We start from the raw sequence: 19974 nt of genomic DNA, 5'->3' as shown, positions 1-19974 counted from the left end.
AGTACAACTGTATTTGTATTTAATATTTTATGACTTAAATTCTACAGCCAAGCCAAAAGTGAGATTCTTATGCTCGAAAGATTGGGTGTATTTGCCTAAATATTTCGCAGAGCGTAATGGTACACATTTATTGTAAGCTGTTCAACTGGTTAATTTCTGCTATAACTAGTACTTCTTGATTATCACCCACCTGTCCATCCATTGTAGTTTGTAGATTTATTTATCCAGAGTATATCCAACCATAAGTTGTCACATGATTGTGGTACTGCTGCTTTTGTGGGGAGTTCCGCTTCACTCCTGCAGAGAATATTCCCGAAATTCAGAATCAGATGCATACTGGCAGCCAGTTTAAGGTCTTTAGTCTTTGCCCGTATGACTTTTAACAGCTAAAGGCATATGCCACCCCCCCCCCCCCAAACTTCTGTTTTTGTCTTTGTGAGCACAACTGTTCCCACTGGAGTGTCCAGAAGTAAGCCACACAGGGAAAACATCCGCGGCTGGGGAAGGATGCAGACCCACAGCCCTGGGGCTCTCAGGCATCTGTGGTACCATGATGTCTCAATATGTGTATTTAGAAGATTTCGGTGCTTTTCAGTGCATTCAAGAAACAAAAACTAAGAAGACATTAGCCATGGTACGGTGATCCATAGTGATAATGGAATATGGGGAAGTATGAAGTTCCTTAGGGCCAGCTGTATATATTGAAAAACAATAAATATTGAAGTACTTTTTACTTCCAGGTTTATCTTGCCAATCAGGATAGAAGGTGTTTCTCCTGTAGATGATACAGGGTTGCATTGTGATTATGCCGAGCATTTGGCCGCAGCTGAGAAGGTACAGCATGACTCTTCGCCTCTGAAAGTTGCCGAGTTGTGAGTTCCGAAAGATCCTGTTGCGGTCAGCTAGGGGAAGCCCTGCGTCGACCCCAGCAGCTCTGCAGCCAGAAGCTTTATCGCTCGGGGAACCACCTGCACGTCCGTCATGAGTGACCCCCACCCCCCGAGCAAAAGTTCTGTTTCATACTTCAGATTTGTTGCGCTGAAAAACAAGTAGGGAGAAATGGAGGAGGGGTGGGAGGTCGGCTTTCTGGTGCAGTGGAGATTTGCACATCAAAGTGAGTTAAACGTTCCACAAGCTTGCGGAGAGATGGCGATGAGCCAACGTCGGATGTCCCCTACCCTGGGTCTGGACCTCATGGGCATTTACTTCAGAGCTATGAAGCCCTATGAACAAGGAGATACAAAATAAATGCAGCTCTCATGACTATTCATGCGGACCTGAAGCAGACTTAAAGTCTAAGACGCTTAAAGCAGATAGACAGACCACATTCAATGAGAAGCATGCCTGTTAGCATCTAGAGTATTATTTTCCAGCTAATATTCCATGAACTCGTTTAACCTGAGTTCTGCTAAGGATTTCCAGCACACGCTGTTTAGGAAGTAGGAATGCAAATGAGCTTGTGCTTTGAGCAATTGCAGACGTCCTAGATGGACCACCTCATAACATCTATGGTATTTGATCAATATGTTGTCGTTCATGCGATTTATCTGTGAATTGTGTTGTTTGTGAGAGACAGCTCTCATTTTTAAGGTTTGCAATGGGGGAAATGCTTAGAGAAAGATGGCATCCAGACTGGGACAGATTACTCATCTGCAACCCATCTCCCTCCTCAAGGTGTACCTGTATGATTTGTATCGAAGTACAAATTTGCTGCTGGTCCCTCAGGGTTTTCCACCAAATATATTGATGGTTATGTGGATGAATATCAGCTCATGCATATCACTGCATTGTAGGGGAGTAACGGCACATAAAATTCATGATTTGGTGAAAACCTCAATTTTGGGTTCATGGTTCGGCGCAGTTTCATTACGCTAAGGCAAACAGAATTTGTTTTGAAAATCTTATTAAAACTGCACAAGCAAGCACAATTAGAAATAATTGTAAACCAAAATACCTGCTGATGTGTCTGACCAACAAAACCTAAGAGACTCTTATTTACACATCTATAAAAATAAATTTAAAATGAAAAACACAAGAATCACGACAAACTAATCCTGTCTAAATCCTGTGTTCTTTACTACCGAGTTTGGTGCATATCTGCAGCAATAAACACCACTATAGTCGTAATTATTTTTTAGCCCGGTCTGAATTTCCTGGCACACGCACCTTTCTGCCTTGTCACGGCCATAAACACACTTGGATGATGTCATCTCAAACAAGTTAGCACACTGGATGTGCTTCCAGCAACAGTTCGGTATAATAGAGCCGACAGAAAGCCTTGATCTTCTCACCTACTCTCTCTCCAGTGCTGCTATAATATATTTGGGAAACAAATTGTTCCCAAACCATGAATTAAGACTGATGGTAATTAGCATTAGCCATAACCAGCTTACAGCCACGATTAGCATAACTGTTTTCCATGTTAAACATCGACTTCTGAATTTCAATTCATTCGCATCATTGCGCATACTGAACCGAAAATTATGTACCAAATGGTACACAACGTATTTGTGTGCCATTACAGCCCTATTATATTGTCACGTTTACCAGAAAATCTACTGCGTTTCTCATCTTTACGACTTTTCCATGAATCCTGGTGAAGCGGTTGCTCATGGAGTCCAACCATGTCCACCTTGGCATAAAAATTCTGACCAGGGTGGGAAATCCAAATTTGGGTTGGTGCACAGCCACGGATATTTTCAACGTGCACGTGTCAGAGGTGTAACTCACAGGCATCGCTTGTCTTGTCCCTATTAAAATGGAAAGAGTGGATGAGTAATGAAGTTCTCCTGGCCAGTGGAATGAGGGTATGGAGAGTGGAACATGATTCCCATGAATTATAACCATAAGAACATTCCTTGCATTGACTGCATAAGTGTTCATGCATGGCCTACCTTTCACCTGGATCTCCAGCATCTGCTATCCATACATTTAAACCATCCATAGGGGACAGTATATGTTCTTTGTGCAGCTACCAAGGCTGTTTGCTAAGGCCCAGGTAGCAGAAAAATGTTTTCACAATTTGGCTCATTGGCTCCAACATTTTACACAGCCTGTGACTTCTACTCATCTATAAGATATAAGAGCAATAACGCCATATTATGTAATAACTCAACATAATGTGACACATTATTATCACATAATACAGTGTTATTACATAATGTGTTGTAACACAACATGTGGCCATGCTTTATGTAATTACACCGGATTTTGTATTAACTTAACATTTAACAAGTTGTCATTAGATAAATTTAGGTAAAATTAGCTAACTTTTCAGGGGTGTCTTTCCTGAAAGGTTCATGTTGCCAAGTAGTTGGTTATCTCATAGTTAAAATCATTAATTGATTAATGAGTTTTTCACGACACCCTTTGTAACTGAAATAGTTCGTGACCATATTCACAAATTAACGATCTGAGGCATTTGTTACTTGGCATGTCATTCTGTATTTGAACTTTCACCCTGCTAATCTCTCACTGAGATATCGAGGGTCACCCAAAACCGATCAGGAAAACATAACAAACCTTTACCCATCCACTGTATTCCCATCACTCAGTGGGAATTCCATTCACCGCAATTCCCATCACTGCTTTGGCATCCTCTATAAAGCAGGACAGACTAGTCAGAGGCTTGATCAACGTCTAGCCCAAAACATTGTAGAACATTCTAGAAACTACCATAGTTCACTGAGGTTCCAGGGGCCATGTGTATGGGGGTCTGGATCGTCACCAGGTTTTTGTAACCCTAAGAATACATACAAATGGGACAGAAAATTTAATTACAGTGCAAAGCTACAAAGGACTGGTCTCGGGACACGGTCTGGTTGCGGCATGCTTTAATCTGGCAAGGAGACAGCGAGAGTTGGTTAGGTTGAGGATGTGTTGGGCAGGAATTATGGAGCTGAGTGGTAGCCCCCTTTTCCCTCCTAATACTGTGGAATAGAGAAATAATGACTCTTACAAGCAGACGACTCACCCACATCCAAGGAAAACACCATATTTCCAGAATGTTCTTCGATGTGAATGTTTCATTATGGGGAATGTAATGCTTCTTTTTATTGCTGGGCAAAATATTTGGGACAGTGCTCTCCAGCGCCTCGTCGCACTCGCTGTTTAGCTTGTGTTTCTGTCATCAGGATGACAGCGTTTGAGATGTTGAGGTGGAGAAAGTAACTGCCAGCTGATAGCCATTTATGTCTGGGTGCTTTCGCTGGATTCTGACGCCTGCTAAATGCAGCAGAGCATCTGACGCGCCAGAAGGAAAATAAAAGTCCTGTTGACATTCTGTGTTACTCCAAGGTGACGTCGGCGTTTGCTTTGTCACGGGGCAAATGAAGCTTAGCATCGACAGCAGACGACCCAGAGCTGCGTGTCTTCTGCCATTCCAGAAGGACATGGATTCTAGGCCGTAGGCGTCAATACATCAGCAACAAAAAAACAAAATACTGATTCTAGTGGATGCTTTGGCTGCCGGTTGATTCCGTCTTTCCTCATCTGCATGGCCAAGGTTATGCTTAGGTGGCAGCATGTGGTTCAGCAGGTGATGTGATCAGAAGGTCTCCTGTTTGGGCCCCGGCAGAATAGTCACATGTCTGTGGGCCCTTGTGCGAAAGCCCTTAATGCCCAGATCCACGGGCACCGTAGGCTACTACCCTTCCCTGTGATCCCCAAGCTTGGCGTCATCTGTGCATCTCCTACCTGATGAGTTACTGTCTGCCTGAGATCAGGTGTGGTTCATCAGAGACCGGATGGGATGGAAAACCTGCAGGGTCACCAACCCCCGGGGTAGACACACCAAGGGGAGTGATAGCGTCACATCACATGACCTGGCCACCTGACCTAAACCCAGTAGACATGGTTTTGGACACCATAGTGTCCTGATTCAAGGTGAGCATCTTGCCATTACAGGTGTCCTGCAAGCTTTATGTCTGTGTGCTTACTAGTGCACCATTGCAGAGGTAAAGTAAACAGGAATTAGAGAGTAACAGCATACAGGACGCGACCTTATTCTTCGAACCTTCATGTTTAGATGATCTTCTTCATTTGCAATTACAGGATTACTTTAGTATGCGATGCAGTATACTGCCCAGGAAACAGTTTGTTGTAAACTTTCTTCTACCTATCCTTGGTCACTAATCTCCCGATTTAATGCGACTAAGGAACGCAACACGCTCCGTCGCAGCACATGCAGGTATCTCCAGGCCATTACATTCACAAACAGCAGGATTCCCAAATAATAAAAGTAATAAAAAAAAAACTTTCATCTGTTCTTTTCAAAATCTGAGTCTGTCGACGTTCATACGCCCTACCGACCGCACTCACGATAATAATGAAAATAAAACAGCCAGAAACTGGAAAAGCCCATAAAAAAAAACTGCCATTATATATGTGGTTGGAGGTCTTTGAAAATATCTTTTGTCCAGGCACTGTGCCACAGGTCTTGGGGTTACGCCATTAGTAAGATTTAATAGTGCGTTCTCTGTATGGTACAGTCTGTATGAGTGGGCCTCCCTGTGTGGACAGTGCACGGCTCGGCTCCATTCGTTTGTATATGCTGTTTCAACAAGGCTGAGCAGCGGGCCGTCGGCTGGAAGTTAGGGCAGTCTCACCGATTCTGCCTCACCGCTTTTGTGATTTACTTGCCTTCTGTCTAGTCCGCCCTCCCCCCCACCAGCAGTACCAACGCCTCCAGTCCTGCATATGTGCCCTGTGTGTAAAGCATACATCACGCAAAGGCCTTCAGAGGACCTCTCCCTTTCGCAGACCGCTCGATTTCCTGTTGAGGGGGCTCACACAGAATCTTTCTTCTCCGGATTGCATGTTCCTCCTCAGGCTCCGTCTCCTCGATGCTCCAAACAATAAAATATCAGCGACCAGAACAGATGGAAGGGAATTTCCAGTGCTTTGTTTCACAGCTGGCAATGTTCTCCCTTGACTGCAAGAATGAAAGAATAGAAGTTGGGGGAATAAGGGGACAGCCTGTTGAAAAGGACAGTGCTCGCTCTCCGAATTCCTGTTTCCCCCCTCAGAGCAGCCCCACGTTCCTCCACCCCCCTCCCCCCCCCGGCCTCCCTCCTGGGTCCAGCATCGCTGAAAATATTCTCCGTTGGCCACCCCGGGACTGCAGGAACACGTGCCTCGCTCGCTGCAAGATTAACATTCGCACTGCCCCCACTGGCCGCCTGCTAATGTCTTTTAAAGACCCCCAGAACAGAGCCACTGTTCCGTACACGAGCCCAGATCCGACAGGCAACTTTACGCTCGTGTGAGAAGGAAAGTCGCGCTCAGTGCAGCACACAGTAGGCTTCAGAGGGCTGAGTCGCTTGCTTTGCTCTTTTTGTAACGTGACTCCAGATTTTCAAAGAATTTTTTTGGAGCTAATTTAATGTGATTTAGGTTTTACCGGTCTGTTGATTTTTCTGCAGGTATTTTCCAGCATATTTTCCGTAAATACACAGGGGAACTAGCCTTACTCTCCAGTTAACGCCAAACTATGGAAAATTGTGAGTGTATTTACAGGGTTTTTAGCCTGACGTCACACATGGCCGAAAGCCCAGGGATTCTGAGTACTCTGCTGGGGTAGACAATATCGGGGTTAAACGTTACTGATGACTCATCCCCCCACCAGCTTCACATAATGATTTCCCTGAAAGATACCAAAAACATGGGGTGCTTAGCTATGTTCACAAGCTGTAAAACTATGTTGACATGCTGAATCTGAGAAACAAAATACCAAAATTTCCCAACAATTAATTACAATTAATGTGTTATTTAATGCCAATGTGGCTCTTCGACCTGGGACAGCCTCTGCCGCATCACTTAATATGAACTGAATGGAAGCATGATTTTGCACTTGCTTAAAAGTACAGCTTTCAGGACTGCAGCATGTTCAGCACTGAGAAACTCCCTTTAACTTTGTGTATGAACAGATAGGTTCTCCCTTAAACCTTCTTTTAGCTCTAAATTAGGTGAGCCACTGACTTGATCTGAGGTATTTAGGTCATGGGTTTGGGTGTGGTATATGTGCACTTTCACTTGAACCTGAGTTACATGAATCACTGGTTTGAGTCTGAGTTGTGTAAACCACTGGTGTGAGTCTGAGTTATGTTAACTTTGAGATTTCAGTATGAACTATGTCAGCTAGTTTTAACCCAAGATATAACTATGACTGAAAATCTGGCAGCGGAATATAAATGCTATTCATACAGCTTTTTTTGGGTGGGGGGTGGGGGTGCTGGTTGCCCACAGCGAGAGATGTGCTGGTTGCCCACAGCGAGAGATGCGCTGGTTGCCCACAGCATGAGATGTGCTGGTTGCCCACAGCGAGAGATGCGCTGGTTGCCCACACCGAGTGATGTGCTGGTTGCCCACAGTGCAAGATGTGCTGGTTGCCCACACCGAGAGATGTGGTGGTTGCCCACAGCGAGAGATGTGCTGGTTGCCCACAGTGCAAGATGTGCTGGTTGCCCACAGTGCAAGATGTGCTGGCTGCCCACACCGAGAGATGTGGTGGTTGCCCACAGCACGAGATGTGCTGGTTGCCCACACCGAGTGATGTGCTGGTTGCCCACAGCATGAGATGTGCTGGTTGCCCACACCGAGTGATGTGGTGGTTGCCCACAGCGAGAGATGTGCTGGTTGCCCACAGTGCAAGATGTGCTGGCTGCCCACACCGAGAGATGTGGTGGTTGCCCACAGCACGAGATGTGGTGGTTGCCCACAGCACGAGATGTGCTGGTTGCCCACACCGAGTGATGTGGTGGTTGCCCACAGCACGAGATGTGCTGGTTGCCCACACCGAGTGATGTGGTGGTTGCCCACAGCACGAGATGTGCTGGTTGCCCACACTGAGTGATGTGGTGGTTGCCCACAGCGAGAGATGTGCTGGTTCCCCACACGAGAGATGTGCTGGTTGCCCACAGCGAGAGATGTGCTGGTTGCCCACAGCGAGAGATGTGCTGGTTGCCCACAGCGAGAGATGTGCTGTTCCCCCAGCCAGTGCAGGCCGATTCCATCCCATGGGAGTGTTTGACAGACAGCACACTCCAGAAGTGTACACCCTGCCTTCCAGACATCCCGGCCAGCCTTTGGGGCTGCAGCGGGAAAGAAGGCTGATCCAGAAGGGTAAATCGCTAAGCTGGGGAGACGACAAGGAATGACGAACAAAACAGAATATTCATCCATCTCTTCTTTTCAACGAAGAGCTCTGGAGAATCATTTTACTTCGAAGAGTAGTAGTAGGAACCTCTTATTCTGACAGCCTGTTCTAAATCAAATACACTCATAATAACATTACAAAGGTTAGGAATGAACATCAAAATCCGGGGGGGTACAACTAGCTGCTAACAAGCTAAAATGAAAATTTTATTTGCCTATTTGGAATCTTTTCACATGCAGGAATTGTTCTCATTATAACTGACCTCTTCATTGAGCTACTTAATCCTCAGCCTCTGACTCCAGCTGTTGGACTGCGGTAGCGTTTGATGATTTAGGCTTAAATACTCCAGGCTTTATTCAGTCCTCCAAAGTAGCTAATAGCATTATCTTACATCATGCGTTACTAAGGTGCCTCAGTATTTCTTTGGGTAGTACCCAGCCAATCGCAGTATTTAACGTTAAACAAAATTAGTTGAAGTCATTCATCACACATTCATAGTACTTTTTGTGTGTGTGTGTGTGTGTGTGTGTGTGTGTGTGAGCACAATGTCCCCACAACGTGATGGATACCCGTTTTTTTTCCCTTATGGACACTAGTTTCCTGGTCCCCATAAGGGAAAACTCAATTTAACAAAAATATGTGACTTCAATGAAAAATCTAAAAATGAAAAAACTTTTTGCTTGGTTACTTATGCTTATGGTTAGGGCTGGCTGGGGGTTAAGGTTGTCATAATTAGTGTTAACATTTTTCCCATAGAAATGAATGAGCGGTCCCCATAAAGATATGTTTACCTGACCTGTGTGTGTGTGTGTGTGTGTGTGTCTTATGATTCGATCCTTGCAGTTCTGTCAGAACCTTTCATGTCAAAAAGTTTATCTGTAATGCGAAGACATGCACCCCTGATATCCGTTTGACTCCAGATGTTTGTACGTCCCGACAAACTTTTTTAACAGCGCATCATTTGATAAAAATAGCAAAGGTATAGCCGTAGTGATTCATCGTCTTACAGTGTAGTCAGACTCGGTCACAGTACAGCGATTTTACGACCTGGAAATAATGCCAGCGCTGATATTTGAATTGGCAGCGACTCTCCCAGCCTAGAGAATACCATGAACAGACCTGTCGACCCAAAGTTAATGCAAGATCAAGACTTAAAAGGCTTGCAGAATCCTGCTTCACTATTATTCACATACTCTCTCTCGTGCCGCATAAGAACCGCAATCTCTGCTTCTCCTCGCAAACACAGAGGCATTAGCTTTGTTATCACACAGAAAAAAACCCTTGTAAACATGTGCGGTGTATGTTTTCGACCCTCGAGCATCATGTTTATTAAAACAGCGTGCAGGACTGCTTTGCAATGCGGACAATGCGGAACATGTGCCACGGTTTCTTTTGTCATCTTATTCCAATTAAATCAGCTCTGTTTATTTATTTTAGTTACCGACTACCCCGTGACTGTTATTTACACATGTCAGATGCTCTGCCTTCCACAATAAACAGTTTTTTGCACTCTTTTCCTGCTCTTGGGTGCTTGTGAAGATCCGATAAAGCAAACAGCTATCTTCTTCTTTTTTTTTTACCCTGGGAATACCCATATCCATTGTTTTCTCTTTTTTTTTCATTTCACCATTATTCTGTGAGAAAATGTGCGCTTTTGGTCTTACTGGAACAGAGGGATCGAAGAGAAAAACGACATGTAGTACAAGAAGAGCAATAAACATGAGCACTAGCTCCCGTCTCGGGAAGCACGGGGCACAAGGCCGGGCACACCCTGGATGGGACGTCAGTCCCTCACACGCCACTCGTGCAATCAGCCACTACGGGGAATTCAGAGACACCACCACATCTAATTCTGTGTCTCTGGTATGCGGAATGAAACCCATATGAACGTGCAAACTCCATGCAACCCAGCCGACAGGCAACGTTCCCAGAAGTTTAGCCAATGTACAGTAAAGGTTTGCCCAAAGCTGACAGAGGTTGTTCTTACTGTTACTGTTCTTAGTGGTAGTGGAACATTATTATCGACGTTTGACATTATAACAAAGTTTCTCTCAATGTTCTCTTAAAGTTTTTCTCAACACGATAACAGTATTACCTTAACATCCCTTCAATGCACTGTTGAAAAAATATTGTTTATAATAAAGTTATTATTTGATAAATAAAAATGCTGTATGCGTATGTTGTAGATGCATCATTGAGCCTTGAGCCCAAGGCCTTAGACATGGAAATCCACAGTGTCGCCTGATGGTCTGTTACACCCTTAGTTTGCTTCAGTTTAATTGGTCTTAGTTGTAGTGGCGGCTGTAGTAGTGGGATAACCTTCATTGAGCATCAAGCAAACTGGACACTTTTCCATCCCTTAATCGTAACATTCAGTAAACAGGCTCAGAAGTAAAATTTGTTAGCTGGGAAGGAGGAGGAATTAAACTTCGAGTCCGGGGGGTGTGAGATTATGGTTCAAATGTTTATTTATTTTTTATATATATATATAAACATTTACATACACACACAAATACACACAAATTCAGACTGTATTTCAAAGCCGTGGTCAGCGTTGCAGCCTGACACCTCCAGAACTGGAGAGTTTGAATTTCGCCTCTAATTTGCATGCCAAGGTTGCATGATCCTTTCTTGTTAAGCAGGATTTCTCTGGGTACTATGGTTCCTCTCTTAGTCCAAAACCATTAGGGGATTTGATATCTCTCAATTGCACAGAGTGTGTGTGTCTGCGTGTGTGTATGTGTGTGTGCGTAGGTATACCCTACATGTGTGAGTGGGTGTGTGTGCGTGTGTGCCCTACAATGAACTGACATCCTATCCTGGGTGTTTCCCTGCCTTGAGCCCAGTGCATCCTGGGATAGGTTCCAGGCCCCCTTGCAGCTTTGGCCTGGATACGCAGTTGGCATACGGATGGATTGATGTTTATGGGGAACACAGCAAAAAGCTAAATAATTTAATCATGCATGTGTTTAAAGCAAGTAGCAGCATTTCATTATGTCTTCAGCACCTCCCAGCACCTTTGTGGGCGTTTCCTTCTGTGTTTGATGCCAATGCAGTGAGACACCTGCACTAATAGCCATTTATGGGTGCCCTTTGTTTACCTGTAGGTACAAACATTCAAAGCTGCATTTATCTTTGGAACATGTGTTGATACTTCCTACTCGCGTTTGTAAAGAACAGGATGCTGGATTTTTTCCCAAGCTGATACGGCGTTAACACCAGAGCTTTGCTGACTGGAAGGAGACTGGAAGAAAACATGGATGTTTTGAGGAGGAACAGGGTGGCATACTTTTATAAGAACAGGGTAGCATACTTTTATAAGAACAGGGTAGCATACTTCTATAAGAACAGGGTAGCATACTTTTATAAGAACAGGGTAGCATACTTCTATAAGAACAGGGTAGCATACTTTTATAAGAACAGGGTAGCATACTTTTATAAGAACAGGGTAGCATACTTTTATAAGAACAGGGTAGCATACTTTTATAAGAACAGGGTAGCATACTTCTATAAGAACAGGGTAGCATACTTTTATAAGAACAGGGGATTACAAGGGGTGACTGCAGAAAGTGGGGTCTGTGCATAGAAAGCTCTCTGAATTATACTTCCGCAACGGGAAGCAGGATTTGAGTTACTACCCAGGGCTTCTGGGTTTTCTATCAGAACATCCCTCCCTCCCCTCTCTCGACTCCTCTTACAGGGAGGCCTCCCTGCCTCTCATTTAAATGATACTATATTCACCAAATGTACAACTACATAGCAATCTTTCAGTTTCTGCGTATCCCTTCTTACTATTTTTTTAAACATACAGGAGAGAGCAAAGCTTGGGGTTAGAGAATTTGCCAGTTCCTTATAGGCCTTGCTCAAGGTGCAACAGTGATGCAACCCTCTTGCCGATCACATGATTTAAAATGGCAACCTTACGATCACAGGCACAGAGCGCTAACTTGCTGAGCCCTACCGCCCATTTGCAGGGCAGATATAGCAGTTCTTGGTGTGAAAACCATGGGGCGAATTTGCTTATTGGGGTAGATGGGCGTCTGGACTGAGGGAGGAACAAGAGGGGGTCGAGATGCGGAGTCGTGGCTGATGCCCACCTGCCTTTTGCAGATCCCACGGAGAGCAGGTGATGTCGGTCAAGCTGCGTTTTGAGTATCCGGCTGAGGGTGGGGTCCAACGGAGCCGCTCGTTCACGAGCTCCAGCACCCTGAACAGCCGACGCCGGTACGCACTCGTCCTGGCCTGGTCCCTGTCCACCTCTTCCATCTCCCACCAGTCTTATGCCTTGTATTTCCACCAGTATCCCCCTTATGTTTCATCCTGTAATCCTCTAAATCAGTGACTCCCACTCCGGTCCTCGGGGACCCCCCAGACAGTCTACCTTTTTGCTAAAATGTGCAAAAATGTAGACTGTCTGGCAGGGAGCTCGGAGGGAACAAACACATGGACCGACTGTGTGTCCCAGAGGACCAGATTGGGAATCACTGGTCTTAATTATCCATTGTCATCTATCCTTTCTCCATCTATCTTCTTGATTCAGTCTGTTGATACCTCGTACCTGTCCGGTACTTACCTGTCCCATTTTTGACCCACTTTGGTCTCATATGTCCAATAACATCAACATTGTGACACCATCCTCACTGTCAACTGCTTCACGTACAGTGAATGTTACTGATCTGTTACAGTTACTGATTTCATTTGTTAAACCTGCCTTTGCAGTGTCTCCTCAGTGCAGAGCTCCTTAAGGTCCAAAGGGTTATCAGGGAAATCTCCCAGAATGCCATACTCCTCTGGCAGGTTGGGCTGCAGCATATGGGGCCCTCAGCCCAGTCAAGTTGACAGGGTCTTCCAGGCATTGCGGAAGGGGCTTAAGTAAGTATTTTATAGCTATAACTACCTCTAATTGCTAAATCCTAACCCCAAGCCTTAAGACTAATCTCTGAATTTGCAAAGCATTTTTAAGCAGCTGAAAAATGCATTTTTGTTGGCCAGAAATTTTTCCATAAAAAAAACTGTAAATAAAGTCTTGTTGCTGAAATGCAGCCCTATTGGTTAAAAACTAAAAACAGCTTGTTACTCAGAAAACACCAAGTGTTAGTAACACAAGACACTCTGTGGTTTCAGCTGAAGACCATACTGGTATATATAAATATTTAGAGTTATGAAACCATTGTGAGTATGTGAGTAGTACTAGTGATATATCAGTGTCATTACTACTGCAAAATAGTTACTGCGAAAGCATGCGGATCTGACAGATATCTCCGCTGGCTACATGGCACAAGGTGAAGATGTTGTTCTTAGCTCAACCCCATCCTATGTGGACAGGGAGTATCTTCAGACCCATCAGGCGGAGATGGACTTCCTTACTTCACAGCAGCGGGACAGCAAGAGAAATTCCAGACTGGTAAGAGATTCCCAGCGACACACACAAACCGTAAAAAGCCAATACAGTTTTTTAAAGGTGTGCATGGAGCCTAAGGTCAGCGAAGGAACGCATGTCATTTTGAGCTTAGACATCAGGCAGGTAATAGATTGTGCCTTAGGGGGGGTCTGACAGTCACTCGTCTGCGATGGATTTTCAACATTGTTGAGAAGAAAGTTAAAGTCAACAAACTTATTACAAATTTGAGTCGACAGCTTTTTAAATTAGTTATAAAGGATTTAAACATTCTGAAGCTTTCTTGATTTACAAATGCAGGCCTCTTTATTTTTGACCAGTTTGACAGCAGGTACCAGAGGAGAGTGATTTTAGGTCCTTGTTCTTTAAAAATTTTCTTTCAGATAATTCTTAAGATCTGTCAGTTTCTGCAGAGAAATATTCACTTACTCTTCAGCTGGGCTAAACTGCACTCATTTTAAATTGCAGGCTTTTCTCTATGACCTGGAAAAGGTAAGTTCTCTTCTGTTGTCTGCTGTTCCTTGCTTGGATCTTTCCTTTTCTCATCTCTCAGTCCCCTTAAACACCCAACTCACGTCAGTCTTCCGTCTTCTGGTTTAGCAGCAGAAAGATGAGATCGAATCTTTCAGATCGATACTCATGACCAAACCCCTTGTCACACCACAGACCAGGGAATCAGGAGCAGGGAGACAGAGAATCGGGGAACGAGGGATTTATTAAGAATCAGTCGTACAAAGACCAATGAGACATCAATGAGAAGACTGGGGAAACATACTCCAACGTGGACTTAAATGCAGAAACTTAATCAGCGAAGACTAGTAACAGCTGGTAACATAGGGGTTCCAGACGTGGTTAACGAGGGGGCGTGGCCCACAGGAGGAGGGGATGCAACACCCCTGCCCATATTAACTGCATGCTTTACATTTAGAGAAATAAAATGAAAAAAAATATATAACTTCCCAAATGAAATTGAAATTTATTCTTGCCAAACGTTTAGGAAGGAAGTTCTTAAGCTTAAGGCGAAAACTTCCTTCTATCCTCCTTGATCCAGTGTCTGTGCTTTTCTTCATGCATGATTCTCCTTTCCTCTTCGTGCTTTTTGGTTTTTGTTTTTTTTCTTGTGGAGCGACCAATCAGCTGTCACCTAATGGGCCTCCCCTGTTTCCTGAGCACAGGAGATTCGCATTCTGGAGCGGTACATACGCAGACTGGAGTTCCACATCAGTAAGGTACAGACAGTCCAGTACTCCTGATAATAAGCATGACAACTCAGGATGAGCTGTAAACAATAAATCCAGGGATCTGTCTATAAAAATTAAAAGCAGATGCTTTAAATACATTCTTTATCCACTCGGCCACCTGCCATTTCCATATTTTCAGCCCTGCAAAAACAAAACTCGAAGATCCATGATTTATTATCAGTCTTAGTAAAACGCCTGTCTGCTTCAGGTGGAGGAGCTGTATGAAACCTACTCTATCCAGTGGCGTCTGTGTCAGGGGGCTATGAATATGAAGAAAGCCTTCTCCATTTCCCCAAGCACCCGTGCTTCTCGGGGAAGCCTGCTGGAGCTCAACCGAAGCCACCGGCTCAGCCTGGAGGTACAGCCATTTTTGGGAGGGGGTACGAGGGACCTACAGTTGAGAAATACAGTCGAGCCTACAGACTTGTGAACGTGACCTTCATGGATTTTTTCGCAAGCTGGCCGTGAACAATTAAATGGGAATATTTATGGAGTTTGCCCATAGATTGCAGAATCTTGCAGATGATATGTAAGCAAAAATATATAAACAGTATTGAAAATGATTTGTGTCAGGATCTGTCCCTACCGGTCCCGTCATTTTCCTGTTTGGCCAGCAGATGTCACTGGTCATCCCGCGTGTTCCCAATGTGTCTTAGCCTATTGTCTGGATCTCTCGCACCTGTTTCCCATTTGTGGCTCATTGTATGTGATCCCCAGTGTTTGACTTATTATCAGTGATTCACACCTGTCCCTGGTCTAGTCCATGTTATCTGGGTATATATATGCCTCCTCTTGTCCTGCTCCTTCTTGGTCATTGTTGATGTACAGCTTAGTGTGTGCTTGTTTGCTCCCGGTGTAGACTGTGTAGACATTAATCCCATGGGGTTTCTCTTCCTGAGTCCAAGCCCTCGTTAATCTTTCATTACTGTCTGCCCACGACCGTGACCGGTCCCTTTTATTTCTTATTTCTATAGCGATCTAAATAAAACCTCCTTCGTGTTGGAAAACTGCATTGTGGGATGTCACTCTACCCCTGGGTCCAATCGTGACAATTTGGATCACATAAAATCAGAAAATACAAAAATATTGCTGTTATTTAATATTTGTTTGTGTACATTAATACCATATCTTTAGTATAAAACGTTCTTCTTGGTTTAAAAAAAAAAAAAAAGAGGCTGTGAGACCTACGTATCTTTGCTTGGAAACGCTGGGCATCTCAATCTCGGTCACCAGCCCCTCCTCACTTGTTAGCTGTCCCTGTGACCATGGAATGGGGGGTTTCTCGCAGTAATGTTTAAAAATGCCAGTGCTTTTCATTTTGCAGTTTTAATAATGGATCGAAGTATTATTAGCTTATTTTCACATCCGCGGGAAACTTCCACCCCTAACCCTCGTAGAAGTGAAGGGATGACCATATAACTGTAATTGCCCTGAATTAACATGTGTTTGATGATTGAACTGACACAGTAATTAGGAGTAGCTGGAATGTTTTCGTTTCTTTTACATAGTCTGTGAGATACATATTTAGCTACTCAGACCAGTAAAAAGAATGATTCTTTGTTAAAACCTTTCAACTCCCGGTTTTCAGGACATGTACATTATGGAGGGAGAACTGGAGATTCTCCTTGGTGAACTGCGCATCAAGATGAAAGGTATTTGGTCCTTCATCGTGGTGTGTGAACTTCAATATGCTTGAAATGCTTTCAGAAAGAGTTCTCTGAGATATACCAGTGTTATGATAGAATAACTATTATAAGAGTTACTCCAAAACTCCAAAAAATGACTTTGAGATGTGACATAATGCAAAAGGAATGTACTGTATCAAAATTAGCTGCTGCAGTTCCTGTTTCTGATCAACAGGATTGATCGGCTTCGCTCGTCTTTGTCCTGGGGATCAGTATGAGGTGGGATTTCAGCTGGCTTCCCTTGCATCCAGCTTTACTGTATCGTAATCAGATAATCAAAACATCATGTAGCCTCTGCTGAGATTTTAACCAAAAGAATCAAGTTAGTCCCAAAGAACATCGCGATGGGACACATAAGTGTCTGCATGTGCATAATGTTACAGTTTCTGCTTTCTTAAGGTCTCTTCCTTACTCATACAGGTAATTATCCGCCTGGGAAGGCAGAGATGGAGGATAAGAGGGAAGATCCAGGCAGATGACCAGCAATCGTGGGATGAGGAGGAGATGGTCTTCCTGCCTCACATATATGAAAACTTTGAGATAAAGGTCAGAGACTAGGCCTATCAAATATTTGAGTTTGTACCCCCAGGTGATGGATAGCTAGTACATGAACATACTTGCTGCAGCTCAAATACAGCTTGTAACTGTCTAACGGTTACCTGATACCTTTGTGTTTACCTGTATTTTGGATGTATGAAATAGAGTCATTGATTCTTATGCTTGATAAGGAGAAACCCTTTTGGAGTTTCCTACAGAAATACTCTACGGAAACATAGGATAATGTAAAAAAACAACATGAAGGCGTTAGTCCCTTCATCTGCCAGTAGCTGGGGGGGGGGGCAGAGCACCCAGCAGTCCAGCTCTGCTGGTGGGGTTGGTTATGTTCTCCTAATGTTCCTTTTGGGTCCCCCGCCTGATTTTGCATCGTGTTGGCATTTGGACACACGTCGGTGATGAACTTGCATTCCCGCTGCGGATTTTGAACCAGCTTCAAAAGAAATCTTAACCTAAATCACATTTTTGTGCTTTACATCTCATTATGCTTTTCGTGTTAAATGGGGTATAATAGTCAATTTCCCCATGGGGATGGATAAAGTATCACTATTCTATTCTATTCTATTCTATTCTATTCTATTCTATTCTATTCTGATTTTAAATGTATTAGTAAATGAGGCACATCAGTATTTGCAAGTTTATTATTCTTTTGTCATGAAAACAAGCTGCTTGACATTTATTTGGCAAATTAATATCAGCTGCGGTGTTATTATGCCAAATGCTGTGTTCTGCGATGGTCCTGGGATAAAGTCAGGAGTCCAAGATTCCTATGTAGAGAAGGAGCGTCCAGGATATGATGGTCTATGTTATGATATTTTAACTTTATGATGGGTTTTCTCTTGTGCTGTGACCTTCGGACCTGCAGGTTACGGAGGTGAAGGGCTTGGTGTCAGTGCCTGTGGGCGTGGTGACCTGCGAGAGCGCGGACTTCTTCACGGCGCAGCCACAGATGATGGTGGTAGATATCACGGAGCTGGGCACCATCAAGCTTCAGCTGGAGGTCCTGTGGAAGTAGGTACCCTGTTATGGGCTTCCAAGCCTGTCTTTCAGTGCTAATTATCACCATGACTGTTCATGAAACCACGCTAAAGCCAGACTTATTAAGAACACAGTCGCTCTCACTAGCTGACTGCTTCATTATGAGTATTCGCATTTCACGTGGCGTAAGGGCGGCTTTGCTTGAGGGGAATCGCTGAGTGTTTTTCATCCTGGTCACAGTCCTGTGCACTACTCAAGATTTCACACACCAAACGGATGAGCCTTCAAACTCTGGGCAGCGGGGGCACATGGATTAATGTCAAAGCAGGAAATGTAAATATTTTTTTTGTTAGGTTTTTATTGGCTAGTGATGACATCACTGTTCAAATCACAGGAATGCAGAATCACACATCGGGGGGAATTCCAATATATGCATGAAATGGATTCAAGTCAAGTTCATGGGATTGTTGTGATTCTTGAGGAAGAACGGGTCGAGGAGGGTGTTGGTGGTGGGGGGGGGGGGGTGCCGGTTGTGAAAGACTGCAAATCTCGATCTCAGCGATTAGTCTGTTGTACCTTCTCCCTTCCACCAGCCCGTTCGACAGCAGGGAGGCGAGACCAGTTACCCCATCCCCCAGCAAGCCGTCCATCCATAGCCGAAAGGGCTCCATCTACAGCTGGACCCCTCCCAGTACTCCTAGCTTCACGGAGAAGTACTTCATTGTAAGTTTCCCTCTGAAGCCAGTGCAGAGTCAATGCTGAAGATCATACATCTGTGCAATAGCAAAACAGCGCTAAGCTAAACCCTTCCAGGTGTCAAGCTAATTCAGCTGTTGGGCTTTCAGGTATGAACGTATATCTTTTTTGCTCAGACTTGCCATGCTATGTACTGTCCTGCCACTTCGCCTATAAATCTCCCCTAAGAATGTTCTTACCCCTGCTGCTGATTTCCTGGGGGTGCAGCGTAATAATTTGGAATGTGTCTCACCAGATGGTGATCCTCATATAGAAACAGATTTGTGAATGTCGAGGTAGGGGCAATGTAAAAAGAATGTTCCCCCCCCCCCCTTTTTTTTTGTAGTCTATGGTCAAGCAGTTCCAGGACTCTGAGAACGCCTTTTCTGTGAGCTCCCAGGAATCCAGAGGGGTTTCCCTACTGAGCTATCTGTCAGACACCTCCCAGGTCTTTATGCCCTCCATTTTTGGGGGAAGTGAGACGCAGATTAACAACGTGAGGTCATCCAATGCCCGGGACCATATGGAAACAAAGCTGTCAGCAGGGGGCAGCACTGATTGGCTGCCTGACCCTGATCATTGCCCGGCTGCTCCCAGGAGGCTGACGCCTTCCCTCCATCGCTACGGCACCCCTGACATCCTCAAGCAGAATGAAGGCTCCGGCCCCCTCAGACACACAGAGCACACGGAGGCCGTCAGCAAGGACGTCAGCGTCATGGAGCCGCTCTCCTTCAAGGACCCAGAGGACCCACCCCTGACCATCCCAGGGGGCACCAGCACTCAAAGCAGAGCCTTGGCTCTGGCCATCAGCAGTCATCTGGGCCAGCTGGAGGCAGAGCTTCAGCAGAAACACATCTGCGAGCCCGAAACGGAGAAGCTGGAGAAGCAGGTCCAGCGTTTCAAGATCATCTTAAAAGTGGGTCCCGGATGGACATTTACATTACAATTAAAAATCTGCACGTTTACACTCAAAGGCAGAAGGTTGCCTATGCCAGAGGTGTCTAGTCTTATCCAGAAAGGGCCGCTGTGCGTGAAGGTTTTAGCTGCAACTCCTTAATTACATTATTAAGTAGAGGACTGATTGGCTGAGGAGTCCTCACACCTGGGTTTGAGCAGCTGACCTAAAAGTTATCACAAAAGCCCGCACACACAGCGGCCCGCGTGGTCTTACTAATGGTCATTCTTAAGATGTGCCGTTTCTCTTTGAAGCCAGCGGTCACTCTCTTA

At 44.6% G+C, this 19974-nt stretch overlaps 1 protein-coding gene across 2 annotated transcripts in view; it reads left to right on the top strand.

The window, feature by feature from the left end:
* Window positions 1–19974, top strand: part of ripor3 (RIPOR family member 3) — a 31698-nt gene that overhangs the window by 4214 nt on the left and 7510 nt on the right. For both annotated transcript variants that reach the window (XM_049021902.1, XM_049021901.1), the window contains 12 exons: window positions 12266–12379; window positions 12875–13027; window positions 13481–13559; window positions 14022–14045; window positions 14729–14782; window positions 15003–15152; window positions 16383–16446; window positions 16655–16698; window positions 16900–17025; window positions 17900–18045; window positions 18606–18735; window positions 19094–19663. In XM_049021902.1, coding sequence (XP_048877859.1) covers window positions 12285–12379; window positions 12875–13027; window positions 13481–13559; window positions 14022–14045; window positions 14729–14782; window positions 15003–15152; window positions 16383–16446; window positions 16655–16698; window positions 16900–17025; window positions 17900–18045; window positions 18606–18735; window positions 19094–19663 — 1635 coding nt within the window. In that variant the 5' untranslated portion in view covers window positions 12266–12284. The remainder of the gene's footprint in view (window positions 1–12265; window positions 12380–12874; window positions 13028–13480; window positions 13560–14021; window positions 14046–14728; window positions 14783–15002; window positions 15153–16382; window positions 16447–16654; window positions 16699–16899; window positions 17026–17899; window positions 18046–18605; window positions 18736–19093; window positions 19664–19974) is intronic.

Source organism: Brienomyrus brachyistius, chromosome 8 (genome assembly GCF_023856365.1).
Source record: "Brienomyrus brachyistius isolate T26 chromosome 8, BBRACH_0.4, whole genome shotgun sequence".
NCBI lineage: Eukaryota > Metazoa > Chordata > Actinopteri > Osteoglossiformes > Mormyridae > Brienomyrus > Brienomyrus brachyistius.
Note: the sequence above shows the minus strand (reverse complement) of the source record. Positions and strands in the feature narration are given on the sequence as shown.